Raw genomic sequence first — 14,933 nt, 5'->3', positions numbered from 1 at the left:
GGAATCTTTTCGGATGACATGCCTACCCAGACTAGGGAAACTAAAGAAAAAATAAACAAGTGGGACTTTATCAGACTAAAGAGCTTTTATAAGACAAATGAAATCAGAATCAAGATGAACAGACAACCAACCAGCTGGGAGAGAATATTTGCAAAACATACATCTGACAAGGGGTTGATCTCCATAATATATAAAGAACTCACACAATTGAACAACAAAAAAACAAACAACCCGATCAAAAAATGGGCAGAGGAAATGAACAGACACTTCTCCAAGGAAGATATACAGATGGCCAATAGGCACATGAAAAGATGCTCAACATCACTAATCATCAGGGAAATGCAAATCAAAACAACACTAAGATACCACCTCACGCCCGTTAGAATGGCTATAATCACCAAGACAAAAAACAACAAATGTTGGAGAGGATGTGGAGAAACAGGAACCCTCATACACAGCTGGTGGGAATGCAAATTGGTGCAGCCTCTATGGAAAACGGTATGGAGATTCCTCAAAGAATTAAAAATAGAGATGCCCTATGATCCAGCCATCCCACTACTGGGAATCTATCCAACGCACCTGAAATCAACAATCCAAAGAGGCTTATGCACCCCTATGTTCATTGCAGCATTATTCACCATAGCCAAGAAGTGGAAGCAACCTAAGTGTCCCTCGACTGACGATTGGATTAAGAAAATGTGGTATATATATACAATGGAATACTACTCAGCCATAAAAAAAGACAAAATCGTCCCATTTGCAACAACATGGATGGGCCTGGAGCGTATTATGTTAAGTGAAATAAGCCAGAAAGAGAAAGACAAACACTGTATGATCTCACTCATATGTGGAATATAAACCAACACATGGACAGAGAAAACTGGACTGTGGTTACCCGGGAAGTGGGGGTGGGGGGTGGGCACAAGGGGTGAAGGGAGTCATATATGGGGTGATGGACAAACAAAAATGTACAACCCAAAATTTCACAATGTTAGAAACCATTAAAATATCAATAAAAATCAAAAAAAAAAAAAAAATAGAACAGCATCAAAATTCTAAAGTCCTAATAAATACCTGATTTCCATTTCGTAGACTCAAAATATGAAATTTCTATCACTAATATTAATTTACAGAGTTATGAACAAACAAAAGTAGTTTCCATTTGATTGATTATACTACTCATCTAAGTAAAATAGCATATTATCTCAGGCTCTAACGTTTATAGCTCATGCATATTTATATACAAAATAAAACTCCTACTAATAGCACTGATGACTACATGCTTATGCATTATAGATTGAGCTGATACAAAATGACCAATGAAGAGTTAGAGATTTTATTTCAATTTGGCCTGTTAATTCAACATAGAATTTAGTGTGAAAATTGTCAACAAAACAAACACAGTACTTTTCAGGAATTACAATAAAGTAACCAAATAAAAAAAATAATATCTATCTACTTTTCAGTTCTCCTATATAAGAAAAAATTAAAGTGTCTGAATCATCAATGTTCTCTGCATTCCTGCTGACATTCATGTGGCATACTATTTTATATATATTATATATATTAATATATTATATACTATTTTATATATTGAATCATAATTTTCTGGATATATATTATGTCATATTGAAATAATTCACCAAATTTTACCTAGAAAAGCTTACATTTACTCAGAAAGTATTTTTCAACAATACACTCCACTTTAACCTCCACTAAACATACTTTTGAAAGAACATTTGTGTGTTGTTATCACCAGAACATGAACATATTCCTAAGAACTTTTTTTCATGAGAAATTCTATATGACTGCACTGCTACCTAAGGAAAATAAATCCTCACTGTCTAGGCAAATGATTACCTAGACGTAAACACCAAATGAGATGTCGATAATCTAAATAAATAATGTTGACAGATAGCAACTAGCAATTAAGATCATACTGTACTTTAAAAAAAAAAGTACTGAACATCGACTTTATAAAGAAAATGTACTGTCAGGTAAGCAATGTACACATTCACAATAGCTATCAGGAGACTGCTTTTCTGACGGCAAGATTCCTACCGACACAAGAAAGATGAGTTGTTTATTTTAATCTGATTCCCTATAGCTCATTCCTTAACAAAATAAACTCCCATAATATTTCTTTGCGTAATTAGAAATGCTTGATGTGTTGCAATTTGTCATGCATAGTGTTTTAGTATCCTCAGAATATAAACACAGCCTAGTGTGGAGACAAAAAGAAAATGCTGAATTCAATCCAGAGGGGAGAAGATGTCAAAGTAAAACTTAAGGCCAACTTAAATGAAGATGGGTTTAACTGTCCAGCTGCCTTAGCAAAAGCATACTTAAGGGCTGACTGGTTTGCTAAAGGCTTAAAGGTTCACTCACCAGTTTTAAAGCGGAGCGCTTAACAATTTAACTAGCTCACATCACAATTACTTCAAACATAAAGGAATAGCAGTAAAAGGATTTGCCCAGTGTGACTAGTGAATACTCTGAAACTATCACTCCCAGGCCTAGGCAGAAGGAAAATCAATAACATTCTTTTCAACAATGCCTTCTGACTTACTGCATCCTCTAACAATGCTCGATTACCAGTATTTCCAAAGCTTTATTATTCATAAGTTTCATCTGGCCTGACCAATACTAAAAGGTCTCCATTCTGGCTGAATGACAAAAAGGCAACCCACATCATGTTTACACAGAATTTTGTTTCTAGAAGACACTAACCACACCAGTTCAAAGAATTTACAACTTTGTTTATAAAATTTTTTTTTATTTTATTTATTTATTTTTCCCCTCAAAGCCCTAGCAGATAGTTGTAGGTCATAGCTGCACATCCTTCTAGTTGCTGCATGTGGGACGCAGCCTCAGCATGGCCGGAGAAGCGGTGCGTCAGTGCGCGCCAGGGATGGAACCCGGGCCACCAGCAGCGGAGCACGCGTACTTAACCGCTAAGCCATGGGGCTGGCCCTACAACTTTGTTTAAATACTTTCAACAACCCCACACCACCACCATAGCCACCACCCCTTATGCAGAAGATATCACATACACAGGTTCTGGGCTGTCTTGGGATCCAAAACTCTCAATTCTTTCACCTTCTTTTTTGGAGGCAGGGTCTTCTTTTCTTCTGGAGCTTCTGGATTCTTTTGAACTGCAAGAAAAATGTTGATTCATAAACAATAATTGTACGAATCCAAATACACAGAATAACAATAGTAACGCATATTAACTACATTAATAAAGCTCATGCCAAAATCAATAAATGTGTTTATTTCATTAGTTCAAGGAAGAGGATAAACATAAAAATATAGAGCTGTTTAGAGGTTTCCCTACAAATTAAATATCACCACTTAAGCAGAAAAGATAAGCCAAATAGAACCAAAAATCAATTGCTTGCTTCTTACCTAATGTGCCACATTTATTACTCCTTTTTACCAGGGACCTACAGCAGCACTGGAATTAAATATATAGTAAAATCTCCCTAATTTGGACTAATTCAGGAAAAAGGCAGACACGAATTGATCCTAAAGTATGCTAAAATTTACGCATGTCTTTAATTCGGTGAAATTGTTTTAAAGTACTTAGGTAACTTTAACTGCTAAACAGGTTGTCATATAACAATTCCTGCTGAGATGGCTTTGAAGAAGAGATATGAACATCTGCAAGTTGCACAACAGTAGCACCCATTTGCATACATATAATTAACGGACCTCAAAGACATGGTCTTCTGAGGAAGTTAGCTTTGTCTCCCTCAGCATTTTTTCAGTACTATTTGCTTTCTTAGAACAAAAGATTTATTTATGCTGTATTCAGAAGGTAACTCCCTAGTTCAGAACAGCTAAAATGACCTGAACCTGTGAGGAGTGGCAGTGCCAAGGAGTGGCTTTAGCCCCCCATAACCTCCATCAGCCTTCCTCCAAATAAGCCAGCCCAAAAACCAAAGTAAAAAATAATGTGGCTGCCTGCTATGAAAACCAAGCTTTATGTCAATCTCCTAAACCCCTCCTATACAGAAATTCTCCAGCTACCATTATACTTATGTGTTGGCAGTTTACTTCTTCTAATATAAAAATAGGGTTGTAGGTAATGGGACCATGAAAAAATACGAGAAAAGTAAAGCCAACAATTTTTTTTTCAATCAAGTAGAGTGATATGCTCTTGCCCCCAAAGTCATGCTGCTAAAATTTATCACTGAATCATATGGTCATAGTCATGCTACTTCTTTACTACTTTTAAACATATAACTTCATCTTGAGGCAATAATTATGTTTATTATTTTACTTTATCTGATCTTTGTCAAGGAGACCACAAATGAGTAACTGATTTTCTTTAGAGGAAAAGCAACACACAACCACAGCATGTTTTTGGTAAGCTATGTGTTCACAGATGTTAGCACCTGAAAAACTTTCTAGACATGTTATAGAATGCATTAAAATATTGCAAGTCCATTAACACCGTCTTTGTTTTAATGGTGCAAAACATAGGAAAATTAAATGAACTGATTACAAAAATAACAGATAAAATAAATTACCTGAATAACTCAAGTCTTAACAGTTAGTTCTAAGCTTTATTGGTATAAACCATCTAAAGTAATGCAGCATCTGAGCAGACTAGATAATAATTACACTTGGAAATCATGATCTTACGAGAGATGACAAGTAGTTTACACGTTTACTCAACATAATTGAGTTATTGCTACTACAGTAAGAAAAGTGATTTTTAATATATTTCTTTTAAAATCATCACAAATGTTCCTCAAAGTATCTAAGAGCACAATGTCTTTGCTATGCAATAATCGGCATTTTAATTTATTCTAATTTTCCAGCCACTCTCAGCTTAAGGCAACTCTATATAAAGAAATGACAGTTCAGAGTTGTTCCCTTTGTCAATAAAAAAAAAAAAGTGCTGAATGGTGTTGAAATTACTTCTAGAATCATTAAGAAATTTTAACCTACTCAAAGAAATAGTCAAGAAAACTGTTCTAATATCTCGATATGCCTTAAACCCCACTATGGGAGGCTAGTTATTTAAGTACATATAGGATGAAAATGCTGTAGTACGAAAGATATATTAAGATTATTCTGCAAACTAACAGACTCCTGACTAACCCAGGCATGCATAATGCTCATTTTTATGACTTCATGTTTTTTATTTTTTTCATTAAAATATATTTCAACTTCTCCCCTTTTCAAATGAACGAGTGGTTTAAACTTAAGATTAGATACCTTAAATATCTGAGTTCACAGTTTTGTTTTCTGAATCCTAATATATTTCCTTATATTATGCAACTTGGCCTTATCCTGGGTTCAAGAAAAGGTAAGAATTCCAGGAGTGGGCACTGTTATTCTGAGAATCACTAGAACAAAGCTAGTTTAAAATAGCTCCTTAGCTAGACAGGCTTTAAGAAACAATAATGTTTTTACCATGATCAGTAGGTACTGACCAGTGGCTGTTATTGCCTTTGCCTTTCTTGTCTTTAAAAGCATTCCTTAGGGATCACAACCACAAGCTTAGATAAATAGAGAATTTGAAGAGAGGCAATATGAAACTTATCCAGATAGTATTAAAGGTTTCATATATTAAAAATTCCCTGCTTTCATAACAACTACAAAATGCCACTTGTCCTAAGATGCTTTTATTCCATATATGTTTCTAGTGCTTACAAAATTTAAATATTCCATAACTTGATTAAAAAATGGGCAATTCCATAACTCGATTATAACTTGAATAGAGATTTCTCTAATAAAGACATACACATGGACAACATGTACATGAAAATATGCTCAACATCACTAATCATCAGGTAAATGCAAATCAAATTACAATGAGATATAACCTTACACCTAATAGAATGGCTATTATCAAAAATATAAAGATAAGTGTTGGCGAGGATGTGGAGAAAAGGGAATTCTTGTATACTGACGGTGGGAATGTAAATTGATACAACCACTATGGAAAACTATTTGGAAGATTCTCAAAAAATTAAAAATAGAACTACCATATGATCCAGCAATCCCACTTCTGGATATATATCGAAAAGAATTGAAATCAGGATCCTAAAGCAATATCTACATTCCCATGTTTACTGCAGCATTATTTGCAATAGCCAAGATATGGAAACAATCTAAATGTCCATCAAAGAATGAAGGAATCAAGAAAATGTGGTATATACATACAATAGACTATTATTCAGCCTTAAAAAATAAGGAAATCCTGCCATATGCAACAATATGGATGAACCTGGAGGACGTTATGCTAAGTGAAATAAGCCAGTCACAGAAAGACAAATATGATTCCACTCAAATGAAGCATTTAAAATGTCAAATTCATAGAAACAAAGAGCAGAAGGTTGGTTGCCAGGGGTTAGTGAGAGGGGAAATGGAGAGTTGCTGTCCAATGGGTATGAAGTTTCAGTTATACAAGATGAATAAGTTCTAGAGATCTGCTGTTCAAAATTGTGCCTATAGTTAACAATACTGTATTATACACTGCAAAATTTGTGAAGAGGGTAAATCTCATGTTAACTGTTTATAACAATAAAAAAATAAAAATTAAATTAATTTAAAACAAAAATTATAGCGTTTCTATAATTATTTGAAATTACTTGGATGGGACTAAAAAGATTTTTTTTAAGTCTCAATACAAAAACTTCAAGAAGTGATTTGGTCACCAATGGCTCTATGGTCCTCAGGTTCATAATGAGGCCTCTTCCTGTGCAAACGAAAAACCATACAGCCACTGGGTTCGAATCCGATGGATTAAGTTAATTTGAGTGCTCAAATTGGCACGGCTAATCGACCAAATAATAATGAAACATTATAAAATATTGTCTGTAGGAAGATAATGATATAGTAATACAGACATTTGTATTATTATTACAGATATGTTAACATCAAGATACTAATTATCTAAGGTAAAACGCCAATGGAGTATTCTTATATTTCCTTTAATACATGGATTTTTACATGCAATTGTACTATAAATTTATTCCTTTACAACTGAGGGATGCTCATCAGCATAAATAAAGTAAACATGGCTATATTCTTTCCCCAATCTAATTTAGGCAATGTTTAGGAATCCCCTATTAATTTCTGCCATCCCAGTGGATACACAGAACATGTGACAAGATGTGTGCAATATGTAGCAAATACTAAGATATTATAAATGGGTAACATTGAAAGATTTGCATAGCGATAACTTAAACATAAATCATAATAAAACCTTTGTAACTAATTTATCTCAAAATTAGTGAGAAAGATTGATTCCTAAAGTCAACATCAATACTACTCATTCATTGATTCATTCATCCAGCAAATACTTGTTGAATACCTACTATGTGTTAGCCTAGCAAGTGCATATAATGGTACACAAGACTTAAACATCTACTCATATCTCTTAAATACGTGGCATATTTAAACTACTAATTATTGAATAATCTCCAAAAGATATCAAACATTTGTAATTTGCTTTACCTATAATAATATAGCTAAAATGAATACACGCATATCACTCAGCAAATTCTTTTTGTTGTATTTTTTAATCAGCATCAACTGATGTGTTACATCATATTATAAGGAACATGTGGAGAAGTAAAAGTCTGACACTTCCTATTAAGTGCACTATATACAAAGGCAGGGTAAAAAAAGCTAACAATAGTAGTGTTAAAAACCACATTGAAAATTTATATAACTTCATGCATACATGTATGTATATTCAACAAGTAAATGCCCAACTGTTGTTTCAGATATATCATACAAATATAAGAATTGTGATCTCTCTACATAAATACATACATTATCTATATGTATACAATTCCAGAGGTGGTTCTAACTGTATGGAAATAACTGTTCATATATTAGTTGAAATAGGTGTTATTTTCAATTAATAATTTGATGTTAAAATGAGTGCAAGTATGACAATGGGAGGGAGGGAAAATTTACTATGATTTCTGTGTGTGATGGCTGCAATAATTTTTTTCATTTAATTGTTATTTTCCACTGTTTTTTAAAATCTTTATCCTTGCATTTCTGATAATATTATAAAAACACAATTAAAAAATGGGCAAAAAATTATGTATTTAGACACACACAATGCATATGCATATATATGTATACATACATACGAAATACACAAAAGAGGAAAGTCTAAGAATAATAACTACAACAATAATAATTGTAGTAATAGTACTAGTAGTAGTAACCACAACCACAATCATCACAACCACCACCAAAATCAACTTTTATTAAATATCTGCTCTATGCACGGCACTAACTAATTTAATTTTTATATCACCTCATACGATAGGTATTACCACTGTCATTTTACAAAGGAGGAAACTAAGAAACAGAAAAATTGAGTCATTTTCCCAAGATCATATCGCAAGTAATAAAAAGATGCTAAATCTCACCAGAAATCAGGGAAATGCAAATGAAAACCACCAGTGAAATACCAGTTCAGAGTCATGAAATTGGAAATAAAAAAAAGTCTCAGAATACCAAGTATGGATAAGAAGATGGAGAAATAAGAATTTGATTGTACCATCAGTGGCAGTAAAAATGGGAACAACCTTAAAATAAACATTTATTAACATCTAATATTAATAAGGTGTGCTTACCATAAGTATAACCCAATCCTTCCACTTACAGGTCAAACAGTCAAGGAGACAAGGATGGTCACAGCGGCAAAGTTTATAACAATATAAAAATTAGAAACAACCCACTGCCAGGGTTTTTGGAATGGATAAATAAATTGTGGTATATTGATATAACGCAATACAATCCAGCATTTACAGGGATTGTACTATAGCTAAATATTTCAACAGGAATAGATCCCAAATACAATGCTGAATGGAAAAAGGAAAGTGGTAAAAGATGGTACATGCACTATAACAGCATGCATCTAAATTAAAAATAAAACACAGACTAACCTTATGTATTGTTGATAGATGAGTATATATACATATAGCAAAATAATAAACACATAGAATGGATACTCAGCTGATGAATGACAGTGCTTCTCTTAGGGAGGAAAGTGATCCTGACAGAAGTAGAACCCTGGAAACTTCAAATTTCTCTCTAATGTTTTATCTTGAAAGCAAAGATCAGTAGCAAACAGGACTAAATGTTAACATTTGTTCATTATGGGAGGCTGGTACATGGGTGTTTGCTATCTTGACCTTTGCAAATTTCCATTTTTCACTATAAAAATAAAAATCAAATGACTAGGAAACTCTCCGGGTTGGAAGTCAAGATGGCGGCGTAGGCAGACTCTGAACTCACTTCCTCCCGGGGACGCAGCCAATTTACAACTACTCGTGGAAAAATTAACCCTGAGACAGAACTAAAAACTGGATAAGAGGGACACCTGCAACAACGGACAATCCTAACTGAGGTAGAAGAGGCAGAAACTCCCTTCTGGAGAGGAAAAATGCCGCCTTCACAAGCCGCAGCGCCTCACAAGCCGCAGCCCCTCACGGCCGCCCGGGACCATCCCACAGGTACGCAGCCTGCCTGGAGGCGCGGGGCCCTGAGCCGGGGTGCGCCCCCGCTGTGGGCATTTTGAGGACAAAGCACAATCGAGACGAGTGGCATAATATCTGACTTTGCCTGCTACTAAAACATTGGGGAGCACCCCCAGAAAAGCTGGTTCACAAAGAAATTAAAACCGGCTCTTAAAGGGCCCACGCGCAAACTCACCCGTTTCAGAAAGCATCCTAAAATCACCAGAAACAAAGGTGCACAGTGCTTTGGTGAAAAGAGACTCACCTAATAGGTCCTGTGTGCATCTCGGTGAGAGGTGAGACCTCTGCAGGGACTGGGACATTGGCGGCCACCACTGTTGTGGCCTGGTGTGGGTGGGCTAACACAGATGCCATTGGAGTTCTCCCTGGGGCCTGCTAGCCGAGGTCTGCCCCACCCACTAGAGCACCGATTTAATCCAGCTCAGCCAGGGCAGGCAGCCCACCCTAGAGATGGGCTCCACCCAAGAACAAGCCCTCAGGCAACTTGTGGGCCTGCATAGATTGGTGACTGGATTCTCTGCAGCCTGGCAAGTGAGCCGACTTCAGTGGGGCAGGGCATGCACAAGGAGCGGGTGGAGAGAGTGGGGCGGTGGTGGAGTGTATGGGGCTCCCGCCATGGAGAGACTGGGTCCGCTTCAGGAGGTCAGGGTGCGTACACGGGGCAGGACTGTGTTGACTGTGTGTGTGGACCTGTGGGCAGCAGGGCTTGTCAGCTGCAGAAGACTTGTGCTTCTCAAAGACCCACATAGGGGGTTTGCCCCACCTTCCAAAGCCTGAAGCAATTGGGTGCTCCCGTGACTAAGGACAGCCCCAGCCAGCTGCAATCCTCAGAGAGCTGACAAGAGACCTAAAGGCTGGAGGCTTATAGCAATTGTAAGCCCCTGAGCATAACAGCCTGCCACGCTGGGGGCCTACTCACTTAAAAGAAATACTGCAACACAAATGTGGTATTAGAACTTGCAGCCAACTGTGCTGGGGATCCCCACACCTGATAAAGAGACTGAAGGGCCCACAACAACTACAAGAAGCTGAGCATTACAACAGCTGGCCAGGAGCATAACTAGGCCTCCCTGGGCGCCTACAGGGAGAGCAAACAGGCCACAACAGAAGGACAGACGTAGGCCACATAGGGGTCACCCCTGGAACATTGAGAACTGAGGGAAGCACACTGCAGGCCTCCTAAGCCATCACTTACATAAGATCACCTATCCAAGAGCAGGAGACGTAGCTGACCTACGTGATACGTAGCTGACCTACGTGATACGTAGACACAAGTGCAGGGAAAGATGCAAAATGAGGAGGCAAAGGAATACATTCCAAGTAAGGGAACAGGACAAAATGCCAGAAAAGGAACTAAGTGAAACAGAAATGAGCAACCTACCTGACAGAGAGTTCAAACAAAGAGTGTTAAGGATGCTCACTGATCTGGGGAGAAGAATAGATAACTCAGTGAGAATGTCAACAAAGAAATGGAAGATATAAAAAAGAACCAATCAGAAATGAAGAATACGATACTAGAAATAAAAAATTCACTAGAGGGACTCAAAAGCAGAGTAGAGGATACAGAAGAACGGATCTGTGAGCTGGACGAAAGACTAGAAGAAATTACCCAAGGCGAACAGGTAAAAGAGAAAAGAATTAAAAAGAGTGAGGACAGTCTAAGCGACCTCTGGGACAACATCAAGTGCACTAAAATCCGTGTTATAGGTGTCCAGGAAGGAGAAGAGCGAGACGAAGGGGCAGAGAATCTATTTCAAGAAACAGAAGATGAAAATTTCCCTAACCTAAGGAAGGAAAAAGACATCCAGGTACAGGAAGCACAGAGAGCCCCAAACAAGATAACCCCAAAGAGGCCCACACCAAGACACATCATAATGACAATGTCAAGAATTAAGGATAAAGAGAGAATCCTAAAAGCCTCAAGAGAAAGTCAAGTTACATACAAAGGAAACCCCATAAGGGTATCAGCTGACTTCTCAGCAGAAACCTTACAGGCTAGAAGAGAATGCCACGATATATTTAAAGTGCTAAAAGGAAAAAACTTACAGCCAAGAATACTCTACCCAGCAAGGTTATCATTCAAAATGGAAGGAGAGATCAAAAATTTCCCAGACAAGCAAAAATTAAAGGAGTTTGTCACCAAGAAACCAGTGCTACAAGAAATGTTAAAGGGACTGATTTAAGGGGAAAAGAGAAGACCACAAATAGGAAAAATTATCTATTTCCATGATAAGAGGGTAATGGATACAAATGCACAAAAAAGAGGTTAGATATGATATCAAAAACATAAAAGGAGGGAGGAGGGGAGTTAAAGAATAGAGCTTGCAGACAGAGGTCAAACTAAAGAGACCATCAATTCTGTACAGAAGAAGGAAGGAACAGAGAAGGACTACTAAAACACTGAGGAAAAAAAAAAGTTAAAACATGACAGTAAGTACATACTTATCAATAGCTACTTTAAACGTCAATGGACAAAATGCTCCAATTAAAAGGCATAGGGTGGCTGATTGGATAAAAAAACAAGACCCACATATATGCTGCATACAAGAGACACACTTCAGACCTAAAGACACTCATAAACAGAAAGTGAAGGGATGGAAAAAGATACTCCACGCAAATGGCAATGAAAAGAAAGCTGGGGTAGCAGTACTCATATCAGACAAAATAGACTTTAAAACAAAAACTGTAAAAAGAGACAAAGAAGGGCATTACATAATGATCAAGGGAACAATCCAACAAGAGGATATAACACTTGTAAATATCTATGCACCCAATGTAGGTGCACCTAAATATGTAAAGCAATTATTAACAGACATAAAAACAGAAATAGACAGTAACACAATAATAGTAGGGGAATTTAACACTCCACTTACACCAATGGATAGATCATCCAAACAGAAGATCAATAAGGAAACATTGGCCTTAAATGATACACTAGAACAGATGGACCTAGTAGATATATTCAGAGCATTCCATCCAAAAACGAAAGAATACATGTTCTTTTCAAAGGCACATGGAACATTCTCCAGGATTGATCACATATTAGACCACAAAACAAGTCTCCAGAAATTTAAGAAGATTGAAATAATAACAAGCATCTTTTCTGACCACAACAGTATGAAACTAGGAATCAACTATAGGAAGAAAATCAGAAAAGGCACAAATATGTGGAGATTAAACAAAATGCTACTGAACAACGACTGGGTCAACGAAGAAATCAAAGAAGAAATCAAAAAATACCTGGAGACAAGTGAAAATGAACATATGACATGCCAGAATTTATGGGATACAGCAAAAGCAGTTCCAAGAATGAAGTTTATAGCAATACAGTCCTATCTCAACAAACAAGAAAAATCTCAAATAAACAATCTAACAATGCACCTAAAGGAACTGGAAAAAGAAGAACAAACAAAGCCCAAAATCAGTAGAAAAAGGGAAATAATAAAAATCAGAGCAGAAATAAATGAAATAGAGACCAAAAAACAATAGAAAAAATTAGTAAAACCCAGAGCTGGTTCTTTGAAAAGATAAACAAAATTGACAAACCTTAGCTAGACTCACCAAGAAAAAAAGAGAGAAGGCACAGATAAGTAAAATCAGAAATGAAAGAGGAGAAATTACAACAGAGGGGGAGGGGGGAGGGGGGAGGGCGAAAGGGATATTCGTCACATGTGTGTGGTGATGGGTAATTAGTATTTGGGTGGTGAACATGATGTAATCTATGCAGAAATAGAAGTATAATGATGTACACCTGAAATTTATACAATGTTATAAACCAATGCTACTGCAATCAACAAAAAATTTAAAAAGAAAAAAAAATCATATGACTATATTACATCAATATACCCATCCCTTTTTACAGTTTATAAACTGTTAGCCTTGGCAATCCCAAGGACCAAGTATAGACAGGAATCTGAAACACAGGAAAGAGAATAAGAAAAAGTACAGGTGAAGGTTAGTCAGTTTGGTAAGCAAGCACAATTTTGTTTTCAATTATTTTTGAGTTCATTTTGTGAGGAATAACACACTTGTTTACCAAACCTTGAGAGGCAAAGCTGATGCAATACGCAGTACAAGATTGCATTTCCGTCTCCTCTTACATGCTGCATATTGCAGCTGTGAAGCCTCCCCTCTCTGTGTTGCCTACAGCTGAGCACTAACTAAGGCATCCCACATAAAGGTAGATTTCATTCTGACACCTGCATACTACTAGAAGCCATAGGAACGGCATTACCAGGAGTATTCCCGAAGTTTAGAGCACATTAAACAAGACTAATGGTTCTAATGGTGGGAATCACACACACATACTTTGTAATGATTTCCTAATTAAGGAACAAATCTTACTGGCTGTGGTTTAGACAAGAACCCCCAAATCAGGCAGCACATGTTACTGCAAATTAACATCTGCATAACTAATACACTTGTACACCTGTTCATTAAGCCAATTACTGAACACTGCTAAATGTCACCAGAACACTATATTTAACAACGTGCATAGCTAATATTGTATATTTTCAACTGGGCCTCGATAGCTCAGCAGGTGGTGTATATTTTCAGAAGGACAAATAAAGTTGTCTTAGAGGTTTTAGGGAGAATTTCCCTTGTTTGAAATAATAATTTAAATACTCAAACTGAAGTATGGTTCTTACCTCAACCTAGTATTTGACAAATGAGGTTGTGGAAGTTGTTCCTGTTAACGGTTAACCTATGTGAAGTACCTTATTCAAACTAGAGTTAAGCCCTTTACCCACAGATTGGCTCTGGCTTTGTTAAATCCGGACGAATGTTTTTCTAGCCATCCCATACACTCAGAGAACCTCTTGTAATCTTAAATTTTCTAATTCATGTCACAAATCAATAAGTCCAGCAATAAACCCCAAGAGCTAAATGTGTCAACAAATAGGAGCACTAAGAAAAGCACATCAGCAGGAATTCTGATGCTGAAATGAAGTACCGCTAGGCTAATAGGGCACTTCTTGTTGAGAATACAGTGTGGGCATTCATCATATCCAGGATTTTCTTTTTTAACATGGTACATCTCAGGCTGGTACAAGTCCTGTATATAATTTAGTTTAATGCAGAAGGCAGTAAACCTCACTCAGCAAGACTGAACAAAATAACACCTAGAAATATTTGTAGCCAGGGTCTCAACTTGCCAATGTCGGATTTTTCAGTCTGGGTTTCAGGTATACCTGAGCGTGTCTAGACGGTCAGTGTTGTAGATCCCACCAGGGATTTATTCAGATGAAAGACCACCGGAAAACTACATATTCTAAAAGAAGCCTCTCATCTCCTGGATATTCCCACTTGATTGTCTAATAAGCGTCTCAAATTTAGCACATCCCTTCCAAACTCTTTATTTTACTCCCAAACCTGCTTCAGTCTTCTCCTCAACAAACGGCAACTCAA

At 36.8% G+C, this 14,933-nt stretch overlaps 1 protein-coding gene across 4 annotated transcripts in view; it reads right to left on the bottom strand.

The window, feature by feature from the left end:
- The window catches only part of DIAPH2 (diaphanous related formin 2), an 836,961-nt gene that overhangs the window by 463,179 nt on the left and 358,849 nt on the right, over nucleotides 1-14,933 (bottom strand). For all 4 annotated transcript variants that reach the window (XM_058536303.1, XM_058536305.1, XM_058536306.1 and 1 more), the window contains one exon: nucleotides 3,054-3,155. In XM_058536303.1, the coding sequence (XP_058392286.1) occupies nucleotides 3,054-3,155 (102 nt within the window). The remainder of the gene's footprint in view (nucleotides 1-3,053; nucleotides 3,156-14,933) is intronic.

This window comes from Diceros bicornis, chromosome X (genome assembly GCF_020826845.1).
Source record: "Diceros bicornis minor isolate mBicDic1 chromosome X, mDicBic1.mat.cur, whole genome shotgun sequence".
In the NCBI taxonomy this organism is placed as follows: Eukaryota; Metazoa; Chordata; class Mammalia; order Perissodactyla; family Rhinocerotidae; genus Diceros; species Diceros bicornis.
Note: the sequence above shows the minus strand (reverse complement) of the source record. Positions and strands in the feature narration are given on the sequence as shown.